This window comes from Macaca fascicularis, chromosome 13, assembly GCF_037993035.2.
Source record: "Macaca fascicularis isolate 582-1 chromosome 13, T2T-MFA8v1.1".
Taxonomy (NCBI): domain Eukaryota; kingdom Metazoa; phylum Chordata; class Mammalia; order Primates; family Cercopithecidae; genus Macaca; species Macaca fascicularis.
Genome location: NC_088387.1, coordinates 118,577,014 through 118,591,350, shown reverse-complemented (window position 1 = coordinate 118,591,350; position 14,337 = coordinate 118,577,014). Strand labels below are relative to the sequence as shown.

At 45.5% G+C, this 14,337-nt stretch overlaps 1 protein-coding gene across 4 annotated transcripts in view; it reads right to left on the bottom strand.

Annotated features, from left to right (window-relative positions):
* The window catches only part of RNASEH1 (ribonuclease H1), a 19,956-nt gene extending 5,627 nt beyond the window's left edge, over positions 1–14,329 (bottom strand). Inside the window, exons 1-7 of one of the 4 annotated variants that reach the window (XR_012422708.1) lie at positions 14,121–14,329; positions 12,812–12,927; positions 7,615–7,779; positions 5,834–5,933; positions 2,297–2,351; positions 1,876–1,956; positions 1,154–1,278 (exon numbers count right to left, since the gene is read on the bottom strand). Coding sequence is in view for 3 of the 4 variants with exons in the window: in XM_005576637.5 (XP_005576694.3) it covers positions 1,154–1,278; positions 1,876–1,960; positions 2,297–2,351; positions 5,834–5,933; positions 7,615–7,779; positions 12,812–12,927; positions 14,121–14,248 (774 nt within the window). In the remaining variant the exon portion in view is untranslated. Of the gene's footprint in view, positions 1–1,153; positions 1,279–1,875; positions 1,961–2,296; positions 2,352–5,833; positions 5,934–7,614; positions 7,780–12,811; positions 12,928–14,120 lie in introns of all 4 variants that reach the window. The other 3 variants (XM_005576637.5, XM_074012427.1, XM_074012428.1) reach the window with 3 other exon arrangements.
* Between the last annotated feature and the right edge of the window lie 8 nt (positions 14,330–14,337).

Sequence of the window (14,337 nt, the reverse complement as noted above, 5' to 3'; positions counted from 1 at the left end):
ATAAAAGTTTGACATGATTATTTATTTAGTTGTAAACCTTTTTATCATAAAATAAAAATATATAGGAAGTGACACAAAACAAATGTAATCCCAGTACTTTGAAAGGCCAAGACAGGTGGATCGTTTGAGGTTAAGAGTTCAAGACCAGCCTGGGTAACATGACAAAACCCCATCGCTACTAAAAATACAAACATTAGCCAGGTGTGTGGGCATATGCCTGTAATCCCAGACACTTGGGAGGCTGAGGCATGAGAATCACCTGGGCCCAGAAGGCAGAGGTTGTAATGAGATCACGCCACAGCCCGGGATGACAGAGTGAGACTCTGTCTCAAAAACCACACCAAACCAAACCAAAAAACCATATTACTTGTATGATAAGGGAAAGAATCAAATGTGTATATGTGGGTGGGTTTGTTTTTCTGACACAGGCTCTTGCTCTGTCGCCCAGGCTAGAGTACAGTGGTAATATCTTGGCTCACTGCAACTTTGACCGCCCCAGCTCAAGTCATCCTCCCACCTCAGCATCCTGAGTAACTAGACTACAGGCATGCACCACTACACCTGGCTAATTTTTTATTTTTTCTAGAAACAGAGTCTTACTATGTTATCCAGGCTGGTCTTGAACTTCTGGGCTCAAGAAGTCAGCCCATTTGGGCCTCCTAAAGTGCTGGATTACAGGTGTGAACCATTGTGCCCAGCCTCAAATAGTTTTATTTTTTTGAGACAGAGTCTTGGGGTCTCATATCGTTGCTCAGGCTGGAGTGCAGGGGCGCGATCTCGGCTCACTGCAATCTCGGCCTCCTGGGTTCAAGTGATTCTCCTGCCTCAGCCTTCTGAGTAGCTGGGACTACAGGCGCACACCACCATGCCTGGCTAGTTTTTGTATTTTTTAATAGAGATGGAGTTTCACCATACTGGCCAGGCTGGTCTTGAACTCCTGACCTTGTGATCCACCCACCTCAGCCTCCCAAAGTGCTGGGATTACAGGCATGAGAAACTGTGCCCGGCCTCAAATATGTTTTAATATACATTATGATATTAATTGCATGGAAATTGTTATGTCATGAAACCACTTACATAAACCACTAATCTCTAGTAAACTTAGCTTATTTGGTCATAATAGCCATAAGACATGAACATTTAAGATACTCACCCACTGAATGTCCATCCCCTGGGTGAGCCTCTCCAGTGCCACGAAGTCCTCCTTGTTGATCACCTCTTTCCCTGCACTTGTCTTCCACCCATTTTCCTTCCAACTTTGAACCCAGTTAGTTATACCTACCAAAATGCATGATCACTGGTGAGTCAATCTTGAGTGTCCTGCCTTTTTCACCTCCTTAGTCTTACCTCTTATAATTGATCCCACTTGTATTCTGAGTCACCATCCTTGACTCTTCACTTTCTTAGCTGGCCTCAGTGCTTTAGCTTTTGGCACAGCCTGAAATACCCGCTTCTCTTCCCCTTCCCCTAACTTGTATTCTACCTACAGCTGTCAGCTTAAGATGTCATTTTTCCCAGGAGCCTTCCCCAGTCTCACAAGCATCCCCTACATGCTCCTATTCAGGGCATTTCCCAAAGAGGCAGTCAACACGCCATCTTAAGTGACTTATACACACACAGACTAGAAGTAACACTAGAGCAGAGCCACTTCCACTTCTCACTGCACCTCCAGTGCCTGGCGAAGAAATAAGCACGTGGAAAACATCAGAGCAGCAGAAGGCAGACTCCAAAATCCTCACTCTTTGCTTGATACCTGACACACCAATGTCATCCCCCTCACCGTTCCCATTTGGGTCCTGCCCTGTTACAACACCTCCTACCAATTTCCCTTCACAGTTACTGGAAAAACAGAAGAAATCAAATGTGAAAGCTTACCGTTTATAGTAAACATACTGTCTGTATACAGAACCAGTTTACTGATGTTTTGAGCCTTTGCTTGTTCAATGGCTTTGCAGGCTGCCTTGAAAAGACAAGTCGATAGTCATGCTACAGAAAATGTTCAACTTTGACATTACTGAGGTTCAAAAGTACTTCAAAATTGAAACATCCCCTCTGTACTGTGAAGATCGTATTCTCTGTATGAAACACTACTATACATACAATTCTCCTGTGCAGACATCTATCTGAAATAAGTTTTTACAATTTTTCTACAAAATTCCTATTTTTCAAAATTGCTATTAAACCAACGTCTCTTCTTCAAATATCTTGTATATATACATAGAAAAAAAAAGAATTAGTTTATAAGTTCATACTCAACGCTCAAAAATGAGAGGCTTAAATGTATCTGATAACTTACATGAATTTCTGCTCTTTGGTTTGTCTGTCGCCCAGGAAGTCTAATGCCTACATTTCTGTTTCAAAACAGTACAAAAGAAAATAAAATTATAAAGTGAATTCTCAAAGTGATTCTTCTTAATGGATAACAAACTAGTATGTATACTTATTTGAAATATAAAAGTATCATATAAAAATCAAACTAACAGAGAGACTCCCAGAAGCAGAGAGGAGCAAACAGGTTTCCACACTCGGGCACGTTCTGACTCTCATGGGTTCCACTAGGGCAGAGGAAGTAAGAGCTAGTTCTCTGCGGACCCTGGGTTAGGCCCTATGGCTGCAGCAGGAAGAATCCCAGGAGAAAACTCAGGAAGAAGAATGTAGAGTGAGGTTTCAGACTGAAATTACTAAAAACCTCCAGGAAGTAAAATAGGAAAATGAAATCAAGGAACCAGAAAAAACCCTCAGACAAGTTATTTAAAATTTGGGGTCACCGGGAGATCCAGTGTTTCCTAAAAGAATGAGCAATTTTTGGGCCAGGCGTGGTGGCTCACACCTGTAATCCCAGCACTTTGGGAGGACAAGGTGGGAGGATTGTGTGAGCCCACAAATTTGAGAACAGCCTGGACAACATAGTGAGACCTCATCTCTACTTAAAAAAAAACAGAAATTAGCTGGGCATGGTGGTGTGGACCTATAGTCCCAGTCACTCGGGAGGCTGAGGCAGGAGGATTACTTGAGCCTGGGAGTTTGAGGCTGCAGTGAGCTATGATCATGCTACTGCGCTCCAGCCCGGGCAACAGAGTGACACCCTGTCTCATTAATAAATAATAACAAGCAAACAAAAAAGAATGGGCATTTTTTGAATGCAAAGAAGTTGAGGCAGAAGAATAATAAATGGTCTAAAGCAGGGGTCCCCAACCCCCAGGCCATGTACTGGTACCAGTCTGTGGCCTAAGAACCAGACTGCACAGCAGGAGAGAGGTGGGCAAGCCAGCGAAGCTTCATCAGTGTTTACAGCCACTCCCCATCACTCACATTACCACCTGAGCTCAGCCTCCTGTCAGATCGGCAGTGGCACTAGATGTGTACAGGAGCATGAACCCTACCTTGAACTGTGCACCCAAGGGATCTGGGTTACGCACTCCTTATGAAAATCTACTGCCTGATCATCTATCACTGTCCCATCACCCCAGATGGGACCGTCTAACTGCAGGGAAACAAGCTCAGGGCTCCTAGTGATTCTAGGAGCAAGTTGTAAAATTCTTTCATTATACATTACAAGGTAATAATAATAAAGTACACAATAAACGAAAGTATGCTTGAATCATCCCAAAACCATCCTTCCGCCCCATGCCCTGTGGAAAAATCGTCTTCCACAAAACTGACCCCTGGTGCCAAAAAGGTTGGAGATTGCTGGTCTAAATCAAGTGCCCAGCATCTCAAACACAGGCACAGAAAGAAGAGCTGGTAACAATGTCCCCAGACGGGAAGTCTGAAGGATTCCTACTGAACTGCCCACGAGGCCAACCTGAGGCCCAGGAGCCTCCATGGCCCCGTGCTTCCAAAGAGGCCACACACACGATTCTGGATACAAACAAACAGACAACGTCTGTCCTTCCAGCTTCTGAGAACCAGCCCCAGGTCTGTGCCATCCCATTTGCTTTGAGGCGCAGCTCCCAGCCCAGCCATGATCTCCATGGAGGATCCTCAGGTATCCAGATGGGACCCTGGAACATGAACCCTCTGTGGTCAGCTCTAGTTATGTTTCCTGCCATATTCCCCGTAGCCCCCAGCAGAAACAGAAGCAGCTGATGTCTTCTGACTCTGATCCAAACCCTCAACTTACAGACAATTAGAACCTAGATCTTGAAATTCTGTATGAAAGACAACAGAATAGCAATTGTATACACTGCGGTACAACCCCATCCTCTCCCAGCCCAGTGTGATGACAGTAAAATATGAAATCGATGAGGGAAAAAAAAAAATAAAACCCACAATATTAACACTTTGTTGAAAAACACCATGGTATGGTATCATAGAAGGAACACCGGACCAGAAGTCAGAAGTCAGGAGTGAAGTTGAATTTCTGGACCTGAGAGGCATTAGCATGTATCCTGGGCAAGCGCTAAGCCCACGGATACTCAGTGCGACCCACGCTTGCCTCCTCTTCCAGGGTTCCAAGCTAAAATGAAATGGTAACGTGAAAGAAAGTAAAAGAACTTTGTAAACTGTACAGTGCAACAGAAATGTAAAGTGGTATTATTATGGAATAATTACATCAAATCTGCCTCACAGCATTCGTGGGCACAGGTAAATACTGGAGAATGCAGGTCGGCATCGGTGCATGGTGATTTTGCAGAGCTGAAATTTGTCCTCTACACTGAATCTTAGGGCTACCCACTACAGTTCAAGTTCATTCACATCCAGGGGCTAGGTGTGTTTGGATAATCGTACTTCACTTCACCCTGTGTGCCTTCTGAAACACAAAGCATCACCTCGAAGACAGTCTGGTGATGTGACGGCTTCCAAGTCCGGAGACTGCCCCCTTGTGCATGCCTCCCAAGACCATCTCCCAGTGTGCCATGTGACTGCAGAGTCAAGAGGAAGTGAGGTCACATCAGCAAGACTAAGCTACTAAAAACCTCCAAGAAGTAAAGGAGGAAATGAAATCATGGAACCAAAAAATCCTCAGACAAGTTATTTAAAATGGGGGTCACCAGGAGATCCAGTTTCCTAAAAGAATGAGCAATTTTTGGGCCAGGGTGGTGGCTCACACCTGTGATCTCAGCGCTTTGGGAGGACAAGGCGGAAGGATCACGTGAGCCCAGAAATGTGAGCCCAGCCTGGGCTACATAGTGAGACCTCATCTCTACTAAAAAAAAGACTCCTCTTGGGAGGAGGCTGAAGTGGGCAGATCACGAGGTCAGGAGATCAAGACCATCCTGGCTAACACGGTGAAACCCCGTCTCTACTAAGAATACAAAAAATTCGCCGGGCATGGTGGCAGGTGCCTGTAGTCCCAGCTACTCGGGAGGCTGAGGCAGGAGAACGGCGTGAACCTGAGAAGCGGAGCTTGTAGTGAGCCAAGATCGTGCCACTGCACTCTAGCCTGGGTGACAGAGTGACTCCATCTCAAAAAACAAAAAAAAAAGACTCCTCCACAGGGCAAGAAAGAAATGCCAAAGCCAGGTGTGGTGGCTCACGCCCGTAATCCCAACACTCTGAGAGGCCAAGGTGGGAGGATTACTTGAGCCCAGAAGGTTGAGGCTGCAGTGAGCTGTGTTTGTGCCACTGTGCTCCATCCTGGGCAACAGAGTGAGACCCTGTCTTTTAAAAAAAAAAAAAAAGCAAAGGAAGTACAGCTGAGGTACCTGACATTCTGAGAAGCAATGCCGCTTAGCCCTAACACGAACCAAAGCTGCTCCTCTGCTACCCGCTGCCAGAGCTATTCATCTGCAGGTTTTCCCAATAATCAAATAATAAGCAGATACCGCCTCATCTTTTCACAAGTTGTGGAACATGATTCAGTAAAACTCCGCTTGCTTTGTTTACTTACAAAGGATGGCCCGGCCCCCAGTAAACGCCGATTCCCGCTCGTGGCCTTCTACGCCCATTACTGGAGCAGCAGCCATCAGTGTAGACGACAACAAAGTCTCCTGTGGGAAAAGAGAAGTAAATACTGCTGGGCTGACCTTACTGAAAACTGAAATTCACCTCAAAAATCCCCTAGGTCGAGTTAGCATTTTAACCCGAGGGCATTTTATAGCGCTGCAGACGTTTCCTGTCTGGGTAAACGTGCTCAATTCCTTACGAAGGGGCACCTACCATCTATGCTAGGAATCCGCTTACATTTTGATCTGGTAGGCCAGGCAGGTTCAGGGCGAAGGCAGTCACTCTGTCAAACTAGGGCCTGCTGCAAAGAACAACTGTTCACACCCCACACTGAGGGTTCAAAGGACAATGACTCTGTCTCCATGGCAGGGTCACCTTCACTCCCAGGGAGCATCCTCCCAGAGACAAGCAGTGCCTCAGCGTGACGGTGACCCTGCCTGCCAGAGGGCCCAGTCTCCTGACCAGGGCTGGTCCAATTTCTTCCCTGGTATATTTGCCGCTAGTTAAATATGGTTCCTGTCTTTGCTTCTTTCCCTCTTGATAGAGGGTGTGATTGACACACCAATGCTATAAAGAACAAGGTAAAAAAGGACGGATGGGGGCACTCTCAGGCCACTGACCAGGACACTTCAGCAGTGTGGTGGGAGCAGAGGTCAGGTTGCAAAGTGTTAAAAGAGCTGGGCGAGAGGGCAAATAGAGGTGACATGCGCAGGAAGTGGAAGTATGTGTCCGAAGGACGGCAAACTGAGCTCAGCGGTGGCGAAGGGGCAGGGATGGGGACGTGCTCCTCACAGGAGCGGGGCTGAGAGCCAAGGGGAGTGTGGGTGTCGGGCACGGCTCCTCAGTTCAGCTGGAACTTGACTGTATGAGAACGACTACAAACTTGCCGCCCAGCGACTGAACTGTCTCAGGAGCCAGCACCTGCCACCCGCCATGTTCCAGGCCACTGAGCCTCCAGCAATGGTCAGTGCCTGGAAATGGCTCATCTCCCTGCGACTCCACAAATCTTTGCTTCAATTCCTTCTAGTAAATCACCAAATAAAGAATACTTGTTTGATCTTTTTTTACATAACTGCAAAACGTATCTATAAATAATACAGCTTGGCAAAACATTTTCTACTGGTTTCCCTTGAATTAAATTAGAACCTATAAATATACTGATTTATATTTTTAATGCTACTTATTTCTATTTTCTGCTCATATGTGTAAAAGACACAAAGGAGACTTCTATTCTGTGAGTCACTAAATACATACAACTGATTCCTGGAGTGAAAGGTAGCAGAAAAGTTCACTACTACTTTGCTTCTCAGGATAAAATAGAATCTCCTGTTTTTCAAAGATTGGGTATGAAAGGTTAAAATGCTGGTGCTAATCAATCATAACAAGCAGCGGCGTGCAGGGTGTTTCTTATTTGAAAAAGCTAGAGTCTTCATATTTTGTCTTAATAACGTTAAGTACTGCATGCACAGGGAGCACTGGTATTTCAGAAGATTACGGTTGTTCATTTACATGTAAGGGTTTTCCTAAGAACGTTCGAAAGTTTAATTCTGCACCACTTGATCAATTACAAAATAATGGCCTTAGTGATTTCTAAATAATCTTTACACATAAGAATGAAGATAATAAACATCAGCTCAAACTCTCCCCATTAAGTGGCAAACACCTTTTACACATAACATGCTCATGATGGTTCTATTAAAATTTGAAAACCCAAGGAAGATGTACCCATGTAGGAAAACGTGTCTCTGCTAACTGGAGGCGCCGGCTCCATGCTCGGCTTCATGTGCTTTGCATACGGCTCTGCGCTTTCATCTCCATCTCCATCCAGTGGCTCACGGAGTCGCTTGCTGGCTTTCATTTGCAATTCTTGTCCATGTTGATTTTCCTGCCCTGAAAGACAGAGTCCACTAGTGAGCTGGAAACAATGAACATAACACGAAATGCTAGAGAATGAAGACACTCAGTCTTATTTAGTATCATTAAATCAGACTTAAAAACACCCTCTGTATGTGGCCCTACAACGAGGGAAACGAGGCAATGACCCCCCTCCACGCCGCCCCAGCCCCCCCCCACGCCGCCCCAACCCCCCCCCACGCCGCCCCAACCCCCTCCACGCCGCCCCAACCCCCTCCACGCCATCTCAACCCCCTCCACGCCATCTCAGACTTACAAGGGAATGACCCCATTCACCCCATCTCAGACTTTGATACTCTGAGAAATAACTCTAAATTTTTCAAGATAAGTTTGGTAAAGACAATGTGAAGACAATAGCAAGGCTTCTGTTGAAAGTAAAATCTGGTTGGTTGGGTGCAGTGGCTCACACCTATAATCCAAGCACTTTGGGAGGCTGAGGTGGGTGGATCACCTGAGGTTAGGAGCTCCAGACCAGCCTGACCAACATGGAGAAACCCCATCTCTACTAAAAATACAAAATTAGGCAGGAGTGGTGGCGCATGCCTGTAATTCCAGCTACTTGGGAGGCTGAGGCAGGAGAATTGCCTGAACCTGGGAGGTGGGGAGGTGGACGTTGCAGTGAGCCAAGATTGCGCCATTGTACTCCAGCCTGGACAACAAGAGTGATATTCCGTCTCAAAGAAAAAAAAAATAAAAGAAAGTAAAGTGTGGTTTTGATGGAGATAATGATACCAAGAGTTCTTGACCCTTTAGAGATCATGGACAGTTTGAAAAAAAAGGGGCTCTTTCTCCAGGAAAAACATGGTCCAAAATTGTGTATATAACATGAGTGGTGTTGCTGGGCGCAGTGGTGCATGCCTACAGTCCCAGCTACTTAGGAGGCTGATATATGAGTATCGCTTGAGCCCAGGAGTTTGAGTCCAATCTGGCCAACATAGTGAGACTCTTTTGCTTAAAAATAAATAAATCTAAAAAAACATGAGTCATGGCCATGGTTCAGCCCTTCCCTGCCTCAAATACAACTACATGGACACTAAATTAAGAACCTCTAGGAGGGCTTAGAGGGTACAGGTTAGTCCAGCTTGAATAAACAGATAATGGGACATATTAAGAAAGGGAAACAGGCTGGGAGGCCGAGGTGGGCAGATCATTTGCGGTTAGGAGTTCAAGACCCGCCTGGTCAACATGGTAAAATCCCATCTCTACTAAAAATACAAAAATTAGCCAGGCGTGGTGGCGCATGCCTATAATCACAGCTACTTGGAAGGGTGAGGCAGGAGAATGGCATGAACCAGGGAGGCGGAGATTGCAGTGAGCTGAGATCACGCCACGGCACTCCAGCCTGGGCAACAGAGCGAGACTCCATCTCAAAAAGAGAAGGAAACAGAGACCAGAAACTAAAAGGAAGCAACTGGGTCCCTTCGGGGGGGGCGCTCTTGCAGTTCTTCTTTTGCAACAAAGTTTTTCTTCAGGGTGTACTCAAAGTTAATCCCAAATTGATTTTTTTTTTTTTTTTTTTTTGAGACAGAGTCTCGCTCTGTGCCCAGGCTGGAGTACAGTGGCGCAATCTCAGCTCACTGAAACTTCCGCCTCCCTGGTTCAAGCAGTTCTCTGCCGCAGCCTCCCAAGTAGCTGGGATTACAGGCACCCACCACCACGCCTGGCTAATTTTTTTTTTGTATTTTTAGTAGAGATGGGGTTTCACCATCTTGGCCAGGCTGGTCTTGAACTCCTGACCTTGTGATCCGCCCGCCTTGGCCTCCCAGAGTGCTGGGATTACAGGTGTGAGCCACCGTGCCCAGTCCCTAAGAGATTCTTAATACCATCTCGGGGTTATCTGGGAAGGGCCCATATCTCACTCACTGGGTAATATTATGGAAACTGAAGTAGAATCACTAAATTAGACCACGACTCAAAACACCAGAGTTTCAATTTGTGTTATACCTTTTATCAGCTGTGAACTCTGTCAACTGAATTAAACCCTCTGGGCTTCTGTAAAATGAAGCCCTGGGCTAGATGATCTGAAATGACTTTTGCCACACTATCATTTTATGGTGTAAAAATAAAGACACAGGAGCCACCACCTACCTGCAAACAACCCTAACCCAACACTACAGGATTCACCTCCAGCTCTCAACTCCTAAACCAAGGATGAAGAAATGGGGCACAAACAGAACACCTACTAGAAAGGCACAAGACAAATCTCCAGCCTAGTGGAGCTTCTCAACCCACACCTCTCGGAGCACTCAGGGAGCCTGAGCGACACTTGACTGTGATCAGCCCGGCTGTCAGCAACGCCGGCGTTTCCACTGCCAGGTTTCATTATCACACACTCACCTCCAAAACCTGCCTCTAGGTGCTCTACTGAAGTAAACACAAATACTCTGCTCCAGGTTAAAGTGTCATTTCGTAGAACCCTAACACTGATATAAACACTGGCTTTACCTACTGTAACAGAGATAGACACTTTCTACAGGACAAGACTTTGAAACCCTAACACTGATACAAATACTGGCTTTACCTACTGTAACAGAGATGGACACTTTCTACAGAACAGACAAGACTTTGAAGGAGGAAAAAACCACACTTGTCAGTTAAGTTTTACTTCACAAAATTGTGGTTTTTAAGTAAATTAACCTTAAATCAGCTTATATAAACCATAAGAACCAGCAAATAGCTCAATAATTCTAAAATAAGGATAAAAGTACTGTTAAAAAACAAAAAACTGTCAAAGAGGCTAATGCTTTTTCTTTGATACAGATCTGAATCATTAAAGGCACTAAATCTCAATTTATAGTCTTAAGTCACTGACTAGGAGATCTCTGAAGTTTTAAGAAACAGATTCACAAGGAACTAGCTTGCTTTAAGATTTAGAGTACTAAATAAAAACAGAAACATACTTATATTGGCAGAACTGAGATACAAATAAATTACTCATTGGTTAAAAACAAAAAATTCGTGAAAAGGAAAATTATGAAAAGGAAGTATCAGAAACCCAGCAAAGAAGGAAAGAGCCATATTTTCAAACCTGCTTTCTGTCTCAAACTGATTTTTCCATCTGGTGGAAAAATGAACAGCTGTAACAGCAAGGATGAGGCTCAGCATTACTGCCTCCATTCTCCCCTGACATCCCCGTGGTGGCATCGTACAGGCTGAGAGAACTATGGGAAGAATTTATAGTTTAAAGCAAGTATGACAGTGGTCCTTTCCCAAAACTAACCCCCAAGGAGATAAAGAGGGAGCACACACAAGTAACAATGTTATGTTGAAGACTTATAGGAGCATCATGGCCTGACCAAGGACAGAGAAGTTTCACAATCCCCTTGGACCCTCGCTGCCATCCGGATGTCTGTGCTCATCGGTCACCTCCTGATCTCACCTCCGCCTTTCTTTCCCCTTCCCTTAACATAGAAGAAGTCTCCAGTTCTATTAACTTAAGATGGTTCTTCAGGACATTAGTCCACCATCTTCTTGGCTTGGTGGCTCTCGGAAAAAAGTTGCCTTCCTTGCCCCAACATCTTGTCTCTCAGCTTATGGGCTGTCACTGCAGTAAGCAGTAAGAACTGTCACATCGAGGAGCCTTGTTCATGTGTCCTCATTCTCAAACAAGCAGAACCTCCTTTAAAAGCTATTGAAGAGTGAGAGGATGGAGCAGATGCACTAAGTGAGGGTCGCCCCTGCTTTGGAAACTAACTCTTCAGGGCTCCATTCTGGACATAACCTTCCTCTCTCTGAATTGTGCTTTGTCCAGGATTGTTATGATGATTCAAAGGAGCAGTTGTTCAGTGTTCAGGCATCTCAGTGGCCTCCAGAGAGGCTGTTCAAGATAAGGTAATTAAAATTATGCTCTGCTCAGTTTTAATTTGCTGTAGTAAAAAGTTTGTAAGTAACATTCATGTAAGAGCACTTCCTCAGTGTAGATCCAGAAATACTTTTAAAATCTTGTGCTCTAAAGTTGTCACCCTATGCCACTCATTATGCCACTCATCTGAGTCTGCATAATGGGCTTTAAACTTCAAATTATATTGGGCATTAATCTTATATTGGGCTTTAAACTTTGAATAACCATACTTTATATAACACATAAAATTGGAAGAAACTGGCCAGGCATGGTGGCTCATGCCTGGAATCCTAACACTTTGGGAGGCCAAGGCAGGTGAATCACTTGAGGTCAGGAGTTCAAGACCAGCTTGGCTGATATGGTGAAATCCCATCTCTACTAAAAAAAAATACAAAAATTAGCCGGGTGTGGTGGCACGCACCTGTAATCCCAGCTACTCGGGAAGCTGAAGCAACAGAATCACTTGAACCCAGGAAGCAGGGATTGCAGTGAGCCAAGATTGTGACACTGCACTCCAGCCTGGGCAACAGAGTGAGACTCTGTCTCACGGAAGGAAAAAAAAAAAAAATTCAGATTGTGTGACTCTGTCCTCAATAAAAAGGAAACACCATAAAGGTGCATGCCATGAAAGAACCACACTCATTCCTATAAACTGTAGCCCATTCAGTCTAATAACTATGCAAGTTTTTTTTTGTTTTTTTTTTTTTTTGACAAGTCTTGCCCTGTCACCCAGGCTAGAGTGCAGTGGCGCAATCTTGGCTCACTGCAGCCTCCACCTCCCGGGCTCAAGCAATTCTCCCGCCTCAGCCTCCAAAGTAGCTGGGATTACAGGTGCACGCCACCACACCCAGCTAATTTTTGCATTTTAGTAGAAACGGAATTTCATCATGTTGGCCAGGCTGGACAAGTATTTTTTTAAAAAGACAAGGAATTATGGCATAAAAGGCTGAATGGAACAGGAGAACTGAGTCCTGGCTTATCCCTAATACTGTAAGTAATATGAACCACTATTTGTAACTGCTTTCAGCCTGTTCTAATTTGTAAAATGAAAATGATCACTCGAGGTTCTCTACATGCCTAGAGGGTAGCTATATAGATCAAATGCCATCTGGCATATGAAAGCCTTTGAATAGGTTAAAATGTCAGACTGACATGAGAGGTGACTACCTTCTGAAACTTCTGGGCTTGCAGATTTCCTGACAAAGGTCCAGGCCTCATCCTCTGTGGCAAACTTCTTAAATCTGGCAGCAGGAAACCGGTCCACCTGTGCTTTGCACTCATTCCTGGAAAAGATGTGCAATGTTATTTCCTCTTTCCCTAACTTATCCCCTTTTTTATTAAGATTCTTAAAGTTGGAAATACAGTTGTCCCTTGGTATCTGAGGGAGACGGATTCCAGGAAGTCCTCCACCCCCATCACAGATACCAACACCAGAGGAGGCTTAAGTCCTTTGCATAAAATGGTGTATTTGCACATAACCTACACACATCTTCTTGTATGCTTTAAATCACCTCCGGTTTATAATACCTAATACAATGTATACAGTTGTTGTACTGCCTTTTGATGGGTATTTTAAAACTGTATTCTATTTTTATTTTTTCCAAATATTTTTGATCTAGGGTTAGCTGAAACTGAGGATGCAAACTGGATATGGAGGACCAATTTTAGTGTGAAAAGGGCAGAATCATGCCTTATAGTTTCATCCTGCACGTCAGACTCTACACCTGTGTTCTACTGTATGCCAACCGGCACACCAGCACCGTAAGGCTTTCGTCAAACTCAAAGCGTAACAAAATACTGGGGTCTTTGAAAAAAATATTAACCATTTCATTACGACAAAAAGGTCAACTTCTGAGATGCTTCTTCCTCAACACTATAGCTGCCGTGGAACACAGTAACGAACTCTGGTATCTTGTAGTGGGAAGAGTTCTGGTGGTAGAGGCAGAACACCTGGGCTGAAGTCCTTTCTCTGTCAGTTCGTGCCCTGGGAACTTCCTGACCACAGGAACTACACCTGCAAGTGACAATGATCCCTCTCACCTCCAAGGGTTGTTACAAGGATCCAACTGCAAATACTGGCTTATTCGAATTGACCTTTTTAAAAAGGGAAGATTAGATTAGGTACTGAGTTCCAGTCCCAATTTAGCTGGTACGGAAAATCTGGTAATGGGGGTTAGTTCTCAGGGCGTGTCACTTTTTGTTGTACTTTAACTGCAACAAAGATGCAGGATTAAACACAGGGTTTATTAGGCCACCCCTTTCCAAACAAGTCTTCGGCGCGGTCCAGTCCCCGGCCGTGAGCCTCCTGGAACCCCGCCGGCCGAGCAGGAATACGAGGCGGTCCCCCGACCACCCACAGCCACGGCGCGCGGCACACACTAGACCCGCCAGGCTCCCGCCGCCAGGGTTAGCCGAGCTCCGGCCTCCCCTCGACCCCGGTGCCGACAGGGAGGCGCCTAGGCGGGCGGGCACTCACCAGGTCAGAAAGACCCCGGTCTTGCGGCCCCTCCTCACGGCATAGAACATCCCGAACCCGCGAGAGCCGCAACGGCAGGACACGGCGGCCAAGGCGACTCTGTGGGCCAGGAACACAAGCCAGCTCATCGCTCACTCCCGGCACCGGGAAGCATTTGGACTCCCGGCCCAGCGTGGGCGCGACCCCGCAGCGCTCACCACCGCACTTCCGTCCGCGG